At 44.1% G+C, this 14,944-nt stretch overlaps 2 protein-coding genes across 2 annotated transcripts; one reads left to right on the top strand and one right to left on the bottom strand.

Moving 5' to 3' along the window:
- Positions 1–4,781, top strand: LOC135243303 (germ cell-specific gene 1-like protein). Its single transcript, XM_064315035.1, has 5 exons — positions 1–710; positions 2,022–2,069; positions 2,308–2,472; positions 2,768–2,879; positions 3,680–4,781. The coding sequence occupies exons 1-5, from the start codon at positions 416–418 to the stop codon at positions 4,047–4,049; spliced, it is 990 nt and encodes a 329-aa protein (XP_064171105.1). The 5' UTR covers positions 1–415; the 3' UTR covers positions 4,050–4,781.
- LOC135243304 (epithelial membrane protein 2-like) lies at positions 4,506–11,190 on the bottom strand. The gene is made up of 6 exons (XM_064315036.1): positions 10,935–11,190; positions 10,630–10,674; positions 8,125–8,207; positions 7,524–7,626; positions 7,175–7,315; positions 4,506–6,416 (listed from the first exon to the last, which is right to left on the bottom strand). Exons 1-6 carry the CDS (start codon positions 11,185–11,187, stop codon positions 6,247–6,249), a joined length of 795 nt encoding a protein of 264 aa, XP_064171106.1. The 5' UTR covers positions 11,188–11,190; the 3' UTR covers positions 4,506–6,246.
- Between the last annotated feature and the right edge of the window lie 3,754 nt (positions 11,191–14,944).

The raw sequence follows: 14,944 nt of genomic DNA on the forward strand, positions 1-14,944 counted from the left end.
TTCTCTCCCCACCCATCTGAAAAATGTCCATTTGCTCTCCACTATACACAGTAACCTGTACTCTGATGAAAGTGGAATGGAAGGGGTTAAATGGTATCTTTTACCATTCTATTAATGGAAACACAGCCCTGTAGCCGGCACTTCTATCCAGCCTCTGATAAAAGCTATTTAGCTTAGGCTATAAGCTGTGTATTCCCTAAATTAACAGCGCAGCTATGTATTAGCATAGCAGTGTTCACGCATAGCTCATGAAGGGGAAAATAACTTGGCACAAGCTCCAAAATAATTTATTCTGCAGTGTCTCTGTGACACTGGGTTTTAACTTGCTCACTGTCCTTCTCTTTAGACCCTTTTTGCTGTCTGCCTGACCCTCTCTCTTCTTCCCTCCGTGCATCCCGGTCTCAGTGCGGTGGCCATGGCGTTGTTGGCTGTGGTGCGGTCCCCCCCTCTCACATTCTTTCAGACGGTGGTGTCCCTCCTGCTGTCCGCGGTGGCCCTGCTGTCCCCCTATTGGTGCGAGGGCCGGCAGAAGGTGCCCAAGCCGCTGTGCACTCGGACCAAGCACACCGACTGCATCCCGGTGCCTGGCGTCTCCAACTCCGCCTCCATACAGTTCTCCTGGGAGACCGGAGACGACCGCTTCGTCTTCCCCAGTTTCCACTCGGGGCTGTGGATCAGCTGCGAAGAGAACATCTACAGCGATGAGTGGGGTGAGTGTGGGGATGAGGTTAGTGTGGAGGTGGGATTAGTGTGGGAGGGGGGTTAGTGTGGGGTTGGGGTTATTTTCTGGGGTTCGTATGTGAGTGGGGTGAGTGTGGGGTTGGGGTTAGTGTGGCGGTGGAGTTAGTGTGGGAGGGGGTTAGTGTGAGGGTGGGGTGAGTGTGTGAGTGGGGTTACTGTGGGAGGGGGGTTAGTGTGGAGGTGCAGTTAGTGTGTGAGTGGGGTTACTGTGGGAGGGGGGTTAGTGTGTGAGTGGGGTTACTGTGGGAGGGGGGTTAGTGTGTGAGTGGGGTTACTGTGGGAGTGGGTAGGTAGGGTGTTAGGTGTATGTGTGTTTCTTTCTGAGTTTCAGTTTGTCAGGTTTAGAACAGGATGAGAAAGACAAGGTGAGAAACAGAAGCTGATGAGAGGAAGACTGGAAAGGGAAAGGAGAAAGAGTTGAGATAAAAGAGGGTGCAGAGAAGAAGGCAGAGGGAGAGACAGGTAGAGGTAACTAAGCCAGGGTAGTGCTGCAGCAGTGCAGTCCGAACTTTCCCTAAAGAGGATTATCTGGCCTCTCTTCACAGGGATTCCAATTCCAATAGCATGATTGAATTAAGGATTATAAAGGGAAAGAGAGAAAGGTCAACTCGGCACAAACACGTTTACCAAGCAGACTGAACTCTCTAGCATATGGACATTAATGCTACACGAGGCCTGAGAATTAACAACGCTATTGGAGTCAAGGGGGTTTGTCCTATTTTTATTTAAGGAAATTCAGAAAAAGTTATAAAGACGTACACATTTTTGCATCGTGATCGAAGTGGATAGAGGTAAAATGTCAAATACCCCCCCCCAACCCCTGCCTCCCGATGTCCCCGCATCTTTTTTCCCCTCGTTCTTCCCCCCAGGCGCAACCCCCCCACCCCACCCCCCAGCCACAAAACTGATTTTCTGAGACGATCCCTGCAAATCCTCTCATTTCTAATTTCAAAAGACAGACAGACTTTTGTGATGTTTACTCTGCCCACAACTGATGATCCAGTCTGCATAGGAGTGAAATGTGTCATTAGAGTCAATGGCTTGGAAGGGAAGTGGCAGGAATCTAGCACTGAAAAGTGACAAACTGTTCATGTCTGTATAAATGTGAAACTGAATATTGTGAAATTGTTTGGTTTCATTAAAAACTATAATCTTCCAGGTTTGGGCGGCTTGGGATTAAATTTTAAAGCAGATGCGTTGTGCGGTGTCTGAAAGGCGTGTGTGGCTGCTGACGCTGATCCTGCTGTCCTTCTCCTCTCTGCCGCTCTTCTGTCTTTCAGAGGAAAAGTGTCGCTATTTCATGGACCTGACTCCGAGATCCGAGAAAGGTGAGCTCTCGCTCAGGTGTCCTCCTGGGAAGGTGTGGAGGTGTTGAGTCCAGGGTGCCGCTTGTGTCATCTCCTGCAGGGGGCTGAAATTCCTGCCTTTCCGTCTTTATTTGGTAGTGATGTTACATCTCTCTCTCTCTCTCTCTCCCTCCCTCCCTCCTTCTCTCTCTCTCTCTCCCTCTCCCTCTCTCTCTCTCTCTCTTTCTCTCCCTCTCTCTCTCCCTGCCTCCATCTGCAGGAATTTGGTGGTTGTGCATGACCATGGAGCTCATGTATGTGGCGCTGTTGAGTATCAGCTGTGTGCTGCTGTTGGTGCAGCTGGGGCTGCGCAGACGGCTGCGCTCCTCCCAGCAGTGGGGGATGCTCCTCAACGCTTTCTCCGCAGTCTTCACTGTGTTGGGAGGTAAACACCGGGTCACAGAGGTCACGCACGTGCGCGTGTCTGCGTGCATTTCCGTGCATGTATGCGTATGTGTATGTCTGCATGTCTGTGTGCGTGTGTGTGTTGCATGTGTGTATAATCATGTTAATTATTTAAGTATATAATTGGTGTTTCCCCGTAGGCATGTAATATGTGTGATATATATGGTATGTCTATTCTCTCTTCTCTTTCCTACTATCTTACTGTATTTCTCTCTGTCTCCATCTCCATTGAGGCTTGATCTCTCTCTCTGTCTCTCTCTGTCTGTCTCTCTCAGGACTGCTGGGGATGGTAGCCCATATGATGTTTATGCAGGTGTTCCAGGTGACTGCTTCCATGGGACCAGAGGATTTTAATCCCCACAGCTATGGTTACTCATGGGCCTTCTAGTGAGTTACTTCTCATACATTACAATAGTGCTATTGCCAGTAATCTTACTTTATAATACTATTACCTTTACATATCATGTTACTATAATACTCTAGTACCTTTACTGATACTTTATAATGTTTAATTTACATATGTAACTATAGTGCTACTACCTTTACTCATATATTACCATAGTGTTATTACCTTTGCATATACAACTATAGTGTTATTACCTTCACTCGTACTTTACTATCATGTCATTACCTTTCCTTATACTTTACTCTAGTGTTAACTTCACTCATATGTTCCCATAATGTTATTACCTTTACTCATTTTTTAAGTGTTTCATTGTCCTCTCTCACACTACTATACGATTATTATCTTTGCTCATTATTTACTAGAATGTTTATATATTTACTTTACTCTCATACTTTACTATCCTGTTATCCTTACTCACACTTTACTACAATGTTAATATCTTTACTCATACTTTACTCTCATGTTTATCTTTACTCATACTTTCCTTCAATATTTATATCTTTACTCGTACTTTACTGTGTGTTATTGCCGATACTCATGCACATTGCTTAATTTAGTTTTTTTGCAGTCAGCTCTTACGTTTGCATTTTAGCTCAGCTTTACTTGGCCCATTTTCCCTGATCATTTATCACAGCAAAGCTTGTTGTGCATTACAATTACTGAACAATCCACATGTATGATTGATGTTTCCTCTTAGCATTTTATCTCTTCTCTTTGCAATCCTTCTTCTGCTCTCTGCTCTCTCTCTCTCTCTCCCTCCGTCCCTCCCTCCCTCTCTCAGTGTGGCATGGGCTGCTTTCTCTGTCTGCATGTCTTCCGGTGTCTCCGCCCTAAACAGCTACACCAGAGACACGCTGCTGAGGAGGCTGAAGCACAAGGCTTGGGCGTACCCTCTCCAGCCACACCCAGCCCCCTTCTACTGCCCCCCACCTCCACCCATTCCACCCCCACCCCTGTCCCCTTTATCCCCCTACTACATTCCCGAATCCCCCTCCCACTTACCTCCCTCCCTGCCTTCTCCTCCACCTCTCTCTTGTTCTCTGTCTCCTTTTTACTCTCCTTCCATTCCCTCTCCATCACTGTCCTTGCCTCGCCCCGCCCATGGCTACATACCCCAGTTTTGCGAAGAGGATTCGAGCGGCCCTCTCTGATGATGTCACTTCCTTAAATGACCACTGCTACCCTGAGCTGCCAGGGACATTTTTTTGTGTTAGATTTGTTTTTAATTGAACGCAATGACAATAACATCACTGATTTGGTAGCTCATAAATTGGACACTATTGCTTTAAATCAAATAAATGAGAGCTAGGCAATGCTGTTCATTCAAATAGAACTGCTGTGTTTATGCCAGGAGTTTTTAAACAGGGAGACCTAGAGCTCCTTCAGTTATGTCTGTGCAAAACAGATTACAACGTAAAATCAAAATATGTGAAATATCCAACTTCAAAATCTTTTATCTATGCAAAAAATACAGCAATGTACTTGTCTTGAGGTTTGTACCATACAGTACGTGTGCAGAATAAAGAGAACTCAACTTTGCGATAACAGATTTGTTTAATTTCCCTATCACCCAAACCAAGCAGCAAACACACAAAACTCTCACAGTGTCACATTTTTAAATCTTTATTTTAAAAAAAATCATAGGAATGCTATTTCCATTGTTTGTCTTTTACAGCTCAAAGTCACAAGGAATTCTGTTCTGGGAATCATTCCCAACTTGGCCACATTCAACAAAACACAAAAACCCAGCTCCCCGAGGGCTGGTCTATGAAGGGAGCTTAGTCTAGTGCGATATGCACACCACACTGCACCATAAGACCGGAAAGCCCTAAAATTGGCCTGTTATCATCAATCTGAGTTAGTACCTCCATATTGAGTTAAAACATTATAGACTAACCAGAAGTTCAGCTACAGCATTCCTAGCATCTTGCTTTTAGTTTTAACCCTGGTTAAACGTCCACTGAAACCGCGCTGTGTTCTTGGTCACACCCCTTAATAATCTTTCAGAAGTGCCATCAGATCGGAATTTTTTTATCGACAGACGGGAGACAGAATGTTCTCCGTTAAGGAGGCTGGCTGTCTGGTTAGACTATAATAATATCTGTGTCTTGAGAAGTGATGCCGATGTCATGGGGATAGACACGGAGAAGGGGTCCTGACGGCAATGCAATGCAGCATGCCCCACCTGAGCACACCTGGAATAAAACTTGTTTCCCGATTTACATACAAGATTTAAAGCTGATTTCTTATTTTAAGATGACCTGGTGTGACAAATTCATAAAAAAGTTATTAGTTACTTAACATCTTATGTTATCGTACAAACTTTTTTTATTTATTTATTTGCAGTGCAAGGTAAGGTGATATTCATAAAAGTTACACTGTTTGTGTAAACCCTTCTGTCTATTCCCTCCTGTTAATTTCACAAATTTACTGTAACTTAATAAAACTCAATTTAATTTAACAAAATTAAATCCAATCCAAGAGCCACAAAAATAATGAACTTATACTAAGAATAATATTTATAATCATGAGAAACAATGTTAATTAAAAATCATATTACAATAGTATTACACATATGAAGCTTAACTGAACAAACAATTCATTATGTCAAACATTTGACACATACAGCAATGCGCGCATACAGTCAACAAATATGTCCTATCCAAATGACAGAAGCCGCAGTTCCACAGCAGGAGTCACTGACTAAGTGATGTTTTGTTTGTATACCCAAAGCCGTTGCTATTTTGACCTTCTGCAGCCAAAAATAAATGTATCTAACTGCAATGGCGGCTAGGTTTTTCACCTTGATGAGGAAACTTGAGATTAAATAACATCTGTCCTGTTCCAAGAGATGAAAACCAGCTGTATTTGACTGAGCTCGAGGAGGTATGGAATAAGATGCCTTATGGTCGGATAAAACACAGAAAAACACAAGCACACAGTGGAATAGCGTTTCCCAGTACAGAAAGCTGCCCAGTTAGAATTTTGGTTAGTATTAATATTCCATTCCAGTATTGAGATATAGCGCATGTATGGGTTTTAAGCTCAGTTCCATAAGAAACAGTTCATCTGTATGCATATATTTTTGGTTAAGAGTGCCATAATTGTTTATTTATCATTGGGTTTTCCTCCCTGTTATTGTTTTAATTAAAATAATAAGCCACTAAAAGTGTAAAGAAAATAGAAAGGTACAACCTCACTCCCCCTCCCCCACCCCTACCCCCCACCCCCACATTTTTATCTCCTTCTCTCTTCCCATCTTTCCCCCTCCCAAATTGCCATTTCTACATTTTTTTTTTTTTCCTTTTTCTCCATAGTGTGTCTCTTCCTTGCGTGCTTTCCCGTGCCTTATGCCGTCTTCTTGCGTAGGACAAAATAGATGATGCTGGAGATGAAGCTGAAGACGAAGGCGATCCAGGCCAGGATGTAGGAGTGGCCGTACCACCCTTTGCCCTGCTCCTTCTCAGTCTCGTGGAATATGTCGGTGTAGATCGAGGCAGCAATCATTATACAGAGGCCTGGAATGGGAGGAAAGAGGGGAGAGCATGAGAGAGAGAGAGAGAGAGAGAGAGAGAGAGAGAGAGAGAGGTATCTATCCCACAGCAAAAAAGCTGTGGTTGAGTAGTGGTTCCTGTCTATTCATCAAAATGTCCCCAAGCTGCTTGCACCGGGCACGCCCAAATGCAGATTAATCGTGCATGTTAAAAAATGATAAACACAACGTGACTGTGTCTGATTAAGATCCAGTGACTTGATTCAGATGCACAGAGAGTGCTTCTGTCCTGCATCTGAATGCTGCTCTGCAGTTAGTCACCTTTTATCATTTTTATGAAATATTTGTTTCCTTTCTCCACAAAAATTGTTGCCTATTCGTCAGATATTTAACACTCTAGTTGCTGATCTACACAGTACTTTGCATTACCGACTGCACATTAAATGGAAACATAGTGCTTAACACCAGTGAGATTATCTGAACAAATACACTTTCTCACACTTTCATTTCAGACACACTCTGATTTGAATAATTGCGTGGATGTTGTCACACCGTTTCATCTTCTCTACATAACGCACCTCTGATTTTTCTGTGGTTTAAAATTAAATAAAGAGCTCTCTGGCTGTAACACTTTCTTTACTAAATGCTTTTTAATATTAATGAATTTTTTGGAGCAGCACTGTAGTGAGCTGACGAGTCCATGGCGATGAGGAGTCTGGAGTCCGCAGAAGGAGCCGGAAACACACACACGCACACACATCTCTGGACGGGAGCAGGACTCACAGGCAATGAACTGGAAGATGCCGGAGAAGGTGAACCGCTGCCCTTTCGCCAAGGTGAACAGCTGAGCCACAAACACAAACAGCCCCAGGATGGAAAATATACAGGACAGCACTGAAGTGGCCTGCACTGCCTGCAGATAATCTGTAGGGGGAGACAGAGAAACAGTTTTTGCAGTGCTGGCATACACCAGAGACAATAGTATTCAGTTCACTGCTCAACATACTAGTCTTCAGACCACAGAGCAGTGTTGCTGAAGCAATTTAGTAAGCAGGTCAGTGAGGAAGGCACTGCTTTGAGTATTTATTTTTCAGCACAGAAAGAAATGACCCATTGGTGTTAGTGGGTTTACCTTGAGGGTAACTACTGGGCATATCAGTGTAGTTCCACACATTGTTGAGCTTCACCCATCGACCCCAGATGTCAGTGGACATATCGTTTGTGAACCACCATGCCTGAGAGAGAGAGAGAGAGAGACAGTTTTTAACAAAAACAAGCACACCTGTGAGGTTTCACAATCTTGGTTTTCCAGAGAAGATAACTGAAGATCACAAACAAACAAAAAATGTGAATGATGTCCCTACAGCTGAAATGCTCCGAGGTAAACATTCGACAGGTCAACTCTTCCATGTGACATGTGCACACAGGCATGCACTGCTTTTAAAAGACAAGAGATTTAAGCATACCACAGACTCAAGACACGTGGACACGTGCGCGCACACACAAGCACACACACAAAATGACAGCAGTGCTGTGATGCAAGGTGGGCAAACCTGTCTTCCTCCTGAGGTGTCAGGTATGACAACAAGCCTAAGAATGTTCCACAGCGAACAAAGGCACACAAATGGTTTGGGTTTGTACTAACAAGAACCAGACGTCCAGGTGCTTCTTTAGCCTGGATGTCTCCCAACACATGACAGTGTTCAAGGATAGACAGGAGAAGCCATACTCACATTGTCAATAGTGGCAACAAGGAGAATGATTATGGTGGTGATGTGGAGAACAAAGATTCCGCCCAGGAGAACCAACATGGTGACTAAGAGAGTGAGAGAGAGAGACCGAGAGAGAGGGAGAGGGAGAGGGGGAAGGAAGTAGTTAATACAATTCAATGTGCTTTTATTGACTAGAGATTTCTGGACATGAGCCCAGCTCACAACGTGACAGAGAGGAGATATCCTCTAGTTTTCAGAGGCGGGATTCAAAGCAAATCTGCAAACAGAACCGACGCTCACAATCGGTTTACAATCGCAGTGACGGGGTAGAACACCAATCTTCAATTAATGTGGAACCTTACGCTTGATCCCCGTACGGCAAGACGTGAGACTTCATCGCTCATAAACTAACGCACACTTAGCCTGCAGACGTACAAAACGGTGAAAAAATAAATAAATAAATAAATAAATAAATAAAGGATTTCTTTATAGATAGGTAAAATGCGGTGCATATAAACACACTAAGATTAGTCGCATCGGACACTGCCGTGCATTACCTCTGAAAAAAGTAAAGAGAGAGGTGCAGGCGGCCGATGAGTTGTAACTTGTCTCTGACGTTTCACTAGATACCACTCCTTAAAAATAACTGCACCAAATACTTTACTCACGGCTACCCCCCTACCACAGCGCCTCCTGTCTCCAACCGAACACGCACAAACACGCGCCGCAATCGAGCAGACATTGCTCTCAATAAGTATTAACTTATTGAAAATAAACACAGTTTGCATTTATTTTTGGTCGAGTCATTGTGGTTTGCGGTTCATCTGGAACGTTAGTCATAAAGTGCCTCGTCCACCGTTAATCTATTTAGCGGACGCCCTCGTCAGAGCACAAAAATGTATCATGTGCAAAAATGTTTTCCTTGGAGGGACGTGAATGTGCTTTTAAATGCCTGGTTTGCGTGAGAAATGACAGAGTATTGTTGCAAAGCAGAGGCAGCAGTGTAGACGGTGGTTATGAGGCTAGACTTTAAAGCACAAAGCGACAGGTGTGAATTCCAGGTGTGGCACAGCGGTTATTTTTCGCAATCGGAATTACTTCGGAATATCTAGATTTATCAATGGATAGGCCTACAAGCTACGTTAGCATTCGCTAAGAAAATGGATGTAACAGTATAGCGAGGACCATGTGGAATATTTATATGCACTACCATGTGCTAACAGTAGCGAGACTCAGATCCAAAGATTCGACGAGGCACAGATTATATGTTAGTTTAAAACATTTGCCTTTTTTATGGTGCTTGGTGTTTTGAAAAATATGAATCAATACTAAAACGTGTTTCTTAATCTTCTTTAATTCCAGCTCCCCACCCCGCGCTACACCCACCCAGGACGAGGATTGGGAGGGTATCATTTACCAGGCGAGATCATTTGTTTGTTTGTTTTTTAATAAAATACAGCATTATCGCCATAAAGTCACTCGAAAAGTCCTACCAATAATTGATAGATGTACTGATGTATGGGTTTTAAATTAAAGGCCGTGGGAAAATACCAGCCAATGTGAAAGCACGCCACCCCATTCGAATTCAACACACAGGTGTTTTTAGGGTTGAATTCCAAATCCGGTCCCGACTTCCATCAGAAACATGGATCTCGGACCAGAGCTCAGCACTAGGCAAGAAAATCAGCGGGTTCGCACTACCCGCGCGCGCGCCCCTAACAGAAATCATCATAGCTGAAGGGGAGGGAGTGCGCCAGCGGTTCAGTCATGTTCCGGTAGGGGGAAGGGTTCGCACTAGTGATCAACAGCAGAACTATTTCTGTAGATTTTCTTCCCTCTGTTTTTCTCAAATTACCACTGGGATTCTGAAATTTTATATAGTAAAACGTTCAGTGTTAAATAAAATTGGACAAAGTAGTCTACATTTTATCCCAATTTGACTCGTATCAACACGTTAGTCGAATTAACATTTTACAGTGCAATATGAAAATATCCAACACATGCTTTTCATGCATTTGCAAAGATGCGGAAATCTCGCAGTCGTGGGCATTTACAGTCGCTGAATGACTAACTTCAATGAAGAAAAAGCGGTAGACAGACTGCACGGCTATAGGCTACGTAAGCCACGTAAACACCGCGTTCACCTGAACTACTGAGGCTACTGTAACTCAATACATAACAGAAAATGACAATATTTTAAAACAATTATAACGTTAATGTGTAGCCTACACTTACTTCTATAATATAGCATACTTGTTGCATCGTTTCATGGAAGTTAAATGTATCTGGATACGCCCCTTCTGTGTTTACATAAATTACACATTAGTCACTATAAACAGCCAAATAAAACTATCTACGGTGTTCATTGTTAGCCTGAAACTATCTTTGTTGTTAGTTTTTCTCTACTGCTAGAATGTAAAGTTACTCCAGCAAGCACATCGCTAAAACCTTCACAACAGCACGGCTAAAACGCTCCCGTACAGTATTCAGTCCTACACACATAACAGCTGGCTCCACAGTTCTTACCTGCTGAGAAATGCGCTTGGTTCAGTCGAGGTCCGTCAGATATTGCTGTTTAAAAAGCAGCAAGCGGTGCTGATCAGAGCGGGCAAAAACGTTCCGAAGTTTTATGTGTACTCTAGACTAACAACCAAATATTTATGCGTCTCCTTTTTCAATGAACACTTACTCAGTTTGAGAGAAGTTTTGTATAAGATCTAATTTAATGCAGCCCCCAGCTAAATATGTTACAGAAATTAATATGCATAAAAGTAAACAAAAGAGTCTAAACACTAGTTATTTTTTATTGTATCTTGTATAAGCGTCCGTACCTTTCAGCGTAGGAAAAAGTAGGATAATTAAATAAAAACAGACTAGATAGATCTGTGCAAGAGAAGAGAGATGTGAGCTAGAACGAGCTAAGTTACAGTGCCGCCAGAGAGTTGTGGGGAGTTTTCTGTTTATCTTCGAGGACAGCGTCTTTCTTGACGCCCCTTTTCTTTCGGTTAACTCCGTTCCAAAATCTGTAAACTCAAACGGAGGCCCGACCCGCCCAGTCGAGAGGGTGAGCATATAGTCAGACATCTGTTTCTCCTCCCACCGCCTCTACCCCACCCCACCGCACCCGCAAATCCCTCTCCCTCAGTCCTACACGTTCATAGAGAAATGCAGTATATCTAGCGTTGTCTTTCACTAGTCTTTCTGATTTACCATGGCTTGCATTGGCGAAGCAATGATAAAAGGGAGGGGTGTAATGTTAAAGTGGCGCAAGACCGCCTATTTAAACAAGTAAAATAAGTTTTACCTTATTAAATTTACAATAAAGGTTCATATATGATATTGTGAGGGACTCCGTATTTGTTTCCTGTAATACCTGTATTTCATGCATCCAAATACACACCCAAACTTTTCTCTCTCTCTCTCTCTCACTCACTCTCTCTCTCCCTGTCTCTCTGTCTCTCTCTGTCTCTCTCTCTATTTCACAAACTATGTGGTAAAGCGTTTGTTTTTCTGTATGTTTTGCCTTTTCCATCCTCTTTCCCTTTCTTGAAGTTGTGTCTGGGCACAATGACTCATTCAAGTTTGAGGAACTCCCAAAATATTATCATCAATTCAGTATGTGCTATCATGGCAACATGCCATCTGACTTCTCATCCCCCCCTCCCCCCTCTCTCATTCTCTCGGTCTTTCTTCCCCTCAGCTCAAAATGGCTGTTGTAGCATGGCTATTGGTACACAAATTTGGCCCGCAATGTTTACTCTCTTCTCCACCCTCTTTCTCTCCCATCTTTCTCTTTGGGTGGAGAGTCAGAGTGAAAGAATGCAGTCGGTTGGGAAGGAGGAGAGAGAGGACAAGGGCATGTCACAGCCTGAAAGAAAGAAAGACAGAGAGTGAGGGAATGAAAAAAGAGAAATGTAGACTCAAATGTAGCACTCACAAGCAGTACTGAAGCCCACAAGGTTTTGTGGAGAGGGAATCATCCAGCATGTTTGTACCACTGCTGCCTGTGGGCAAAGCGGGAAATCACAGATCTGGAGGGAGGGGCCTGGATCGGATAAACTTTATCTAGGGTTGGGGGTGGGGGACGGGGACCCCGCCCAGCCATAGGTACCAGAGAGTTCTTTGGGAACTTTCCTCGGTCAGCAGGTGCTTGGCCATATCATGATACTACATTTTGGGGATACCCTTGCTACACTGCTGCTTCTGCTGTCCATGTCCCTGGGCAACAAGTTGCGTGTGGACACTGCAGTCCTTCAGTACTGCACTCTGCCCTCCGGGCACAATGTAGCTCCTGAGTGGAGGCACAAGAGGTTATATAGAACAGTTAAAATCTAAAGGACTGTGGACCGATTGTTGGATCCAATCGGCAATTGACTTTGCCCTGCAGACTCTTGCTGTTCTTTACACACCCCCAACCCTCACCCCCACCCCCACGACTAGTGTTGCTCTCTGGGCTGGGGCAGTGAGACCCAACTCATGTCAAAGAAGTGACATCATCACATTCTCCAGTGATTGTAAATATTTACATCATCAGCCTATTCAATAGCATTTCAAATGTCTTGATGTACAGTTAATCTGTGCATCACACTCATTTGTATGGTTCGAGGAACCAGAATTGTACACCTGCCTGTTAAATGTCCCCTAAAATTACGACGAGAGATAAAGATTTGCCCCAAGAAATTCTACTATTAACCCAATTTTTTGGCGTTGTCTTTTGAAAGGAAATAATTTCTACAAGTAGTACTTCCACTGGTTGCAGACTTGCAGTATGTGCACCCCACCCTGCAGCTGCCGGCCTGCCTCGCCCTGTCTCAAAGCCAGGGCTACTCACAATACACTGGGGTACAGGTCTTGGGCTCCAGGGCGCTTGCTTGGACAAGTGCCGACACTTGGCCACTGCACCAGCCTGACCTCTGGTCAAGCTCAAACAGCTGCACAACACTTCTTGCTGATGAGATAAATGAACTTATCGTCACTCTTTCGCACGTGCTCATTGAGAGGGAAAGAACAGAGAAGGGGGGGGGATAATGTTGTTAAACCTGATTGAGTCAGGAATCTGTCATGCAGTCACTGCCCACAAGATAAAGGTGCAGTCTCTGTCAGCCTTACCTTCTGTCAGACAGCCCTATGAGGCTACAGAATCAGAGTAAAGTGCTTCTAGTGAAATACAGCAGAAATAAAATCACACCGAGGTGTGGCATATTATGTGGTAGTAATACAAGGCCAGGAAGCTTCCCTCATAATTTAAGCTTAGGCCATGAATTAGCAACTTTTCACCCTCCTTTCCAAGTTCTGCATTTTCAGACACTGTGATAATGCCTTTTGCCGTAAAAGATTTTGGTCAATAAGGGGGTTAATCCGAAGGCATGAGTCTTGAGAAAGACTGAACCAATTTGCCCCAATGACTCAACATAGGGTTCAATGTGTGTGTGTATGTGTGTGTGTGTGTGTGACAGAGAATTTCCACATGCGTCTGTGACACAACGCCTGTGCCCACATGCCAAGCACAAACTTGATGATAACCGCTGTATTTCTCACAACGGTATAAATAATCTGTCTGCGGCCGCTCAGCTCACACGTCTCGGTGGGGTTTTATCCCCGTCTGACGCACCTAAAAAAACTACACGACTGTTTCCTTTCCTCCACACGAGGGATGGGATAATTGCGAAAGACGTTTGAGATACCCGTTTGGTTATGACCCAATAAACGTGAAGCGAATCACAGCCTCCCCCCCCCCCCCCCCCCCCCCCCCACCCCCCCCCCGCGCACCTGAACCTGTGTGACATATCCTTCATCTCAGTCTCGGTTCTCATACTGGGAAACACCAACCACGCCCCTTCCTCCTCTCCCAGTTCCTCAGTCACATGGCTTCACCCTGCTGTTCCTCAGGGCGTGGCACACACACGCGCAGGCAGGGCCGACACTGTGAGCAGCTCAAAACTGCCTTTCCTGAAGGGAACGGTTGTTGTTTTTTTGTTTGTTTTTTTCCGCAGTGTCTAAAGAGCTGTGGCAAACTTCACCAACAGCCGTGTTAATTGCGCATGTTATGTTTCTCATTCGCTTCTGTTTCAGGGACATCGCATGTCCTCACAGAACCCCCAGTGCTCTTCAACCCTCCGATGGCCCGTGATCTGCGGTCAATAGAGCCTCCCCTTCTTGGTTCATGCAAGTTTTCCCACGTTCAGTTGGCCAAAAAAGTTTGCAAAACTGGCAACTACCACTTACTAGGAGGAATGCTGGAACATGTAGAGAATTGTGGCATGTCAGGTTACCTGAAGTGGTGGGGGTGGGGTGGGGTGGGGAGGTGGGGGGGCAGGTGAGTGTCATTTACATTACATTCGGAGAAATTAGTTCCAGATTGCGGATTCATTTGTGGGCAGCCATTTCTATTATGCAAATCCCAGGGTAACTGGCAACCTGTTCACTGGAGTTTGCATAATGACATCATTCAAACATTAATGTAGGATGCAGCTTAGGCGCTATTTTCTGAACTGGCCCAGGGCAATGTCTCTGAAATAAAGCAAACCATTGTGACTGAATGTCTTTATCCAATAAAAATGACCAGTGGGGTGCTGTAAGAATTACATACAGTCTCATGTATTTAGTATTATTAGTTTTAAAAACTGTTTCTGTATTATTTCATGATTTAAATGTAGCTGTAAACCATGTAATCAACATTAAACTGATGTGATGGATCCCCTGTAGTTAACTAACTTTTCTTAGACATCATCTCTTCTTTAACAGAACTCTGCCACTCCTTCTCTTCCTCCCACTGTCCTTGTCTCTCTCTCCCTCTTTCTCTCTCTCTCTCTTTCAATCTCTCAATGAAATCCAGACACAT

The sequence above is a fragment of the Anguilla rostrata genome, chromosome 17 (genome assembly GCF_018555375.3).
Source record: "Anguilla rostrata isolate EN2019 chromosome 17, ASM1855537v3, whole genome shotgun sequence".
NCBI lineage: Eukaryota > Metazoa > Chordata > Actinopteri > Anguilliformes > Anguillidae > Anguilla > Anguilla rostrata.

Excerpts from the sequence above, each read along its gene's own strand:
- LOC135243303 (XM_064315035.1), top strand. The coding sequence starts at position 416 with ATGGCGTTGTTGGCTGTGGTGCGGTCCCCCCCTCTCACATTCTTTCAG. Across the intron at positions 2,070-2,307 it reads GACTCCGAGATCCGAGAAAG|GAATTTGGTGGTTGTGCATG; the intron begins GTGAGCTCTCGC and ends CTCCATCTGCAG. Across the intron at positions 2,473-2,767 it reads AGTCTTCACTGTGTTGGGAG|GACTGCTGGGGATGGTAGCC; the intron begins GTAAACACCGGG and ends TGTCTCTCTCAG.
- LOC135243304 (XM_064315036.1), bottom strand. The coding sequence starts at position 11,187 with ATGTCTGACTATATGCTCACCCTCTCGACTGGGCGGGTCGGGCCTCCG. Across the intron at positions 7,316-7,523 it reads GCCCAGTAGTTACCCTCAAG|ATTATCTGCAGGCAGTGCAG; the intron begins GTAAACCCACTA and ends CTCCCCCTACAG. Across the intron at positions 6,417-7,174 it reads CATCTTCCAGTTCATTGCCT|GCCTCTGTATAATGATTGCT; the intron begins GTGAGTCCTGCT and ends CTCCCATTCCAG.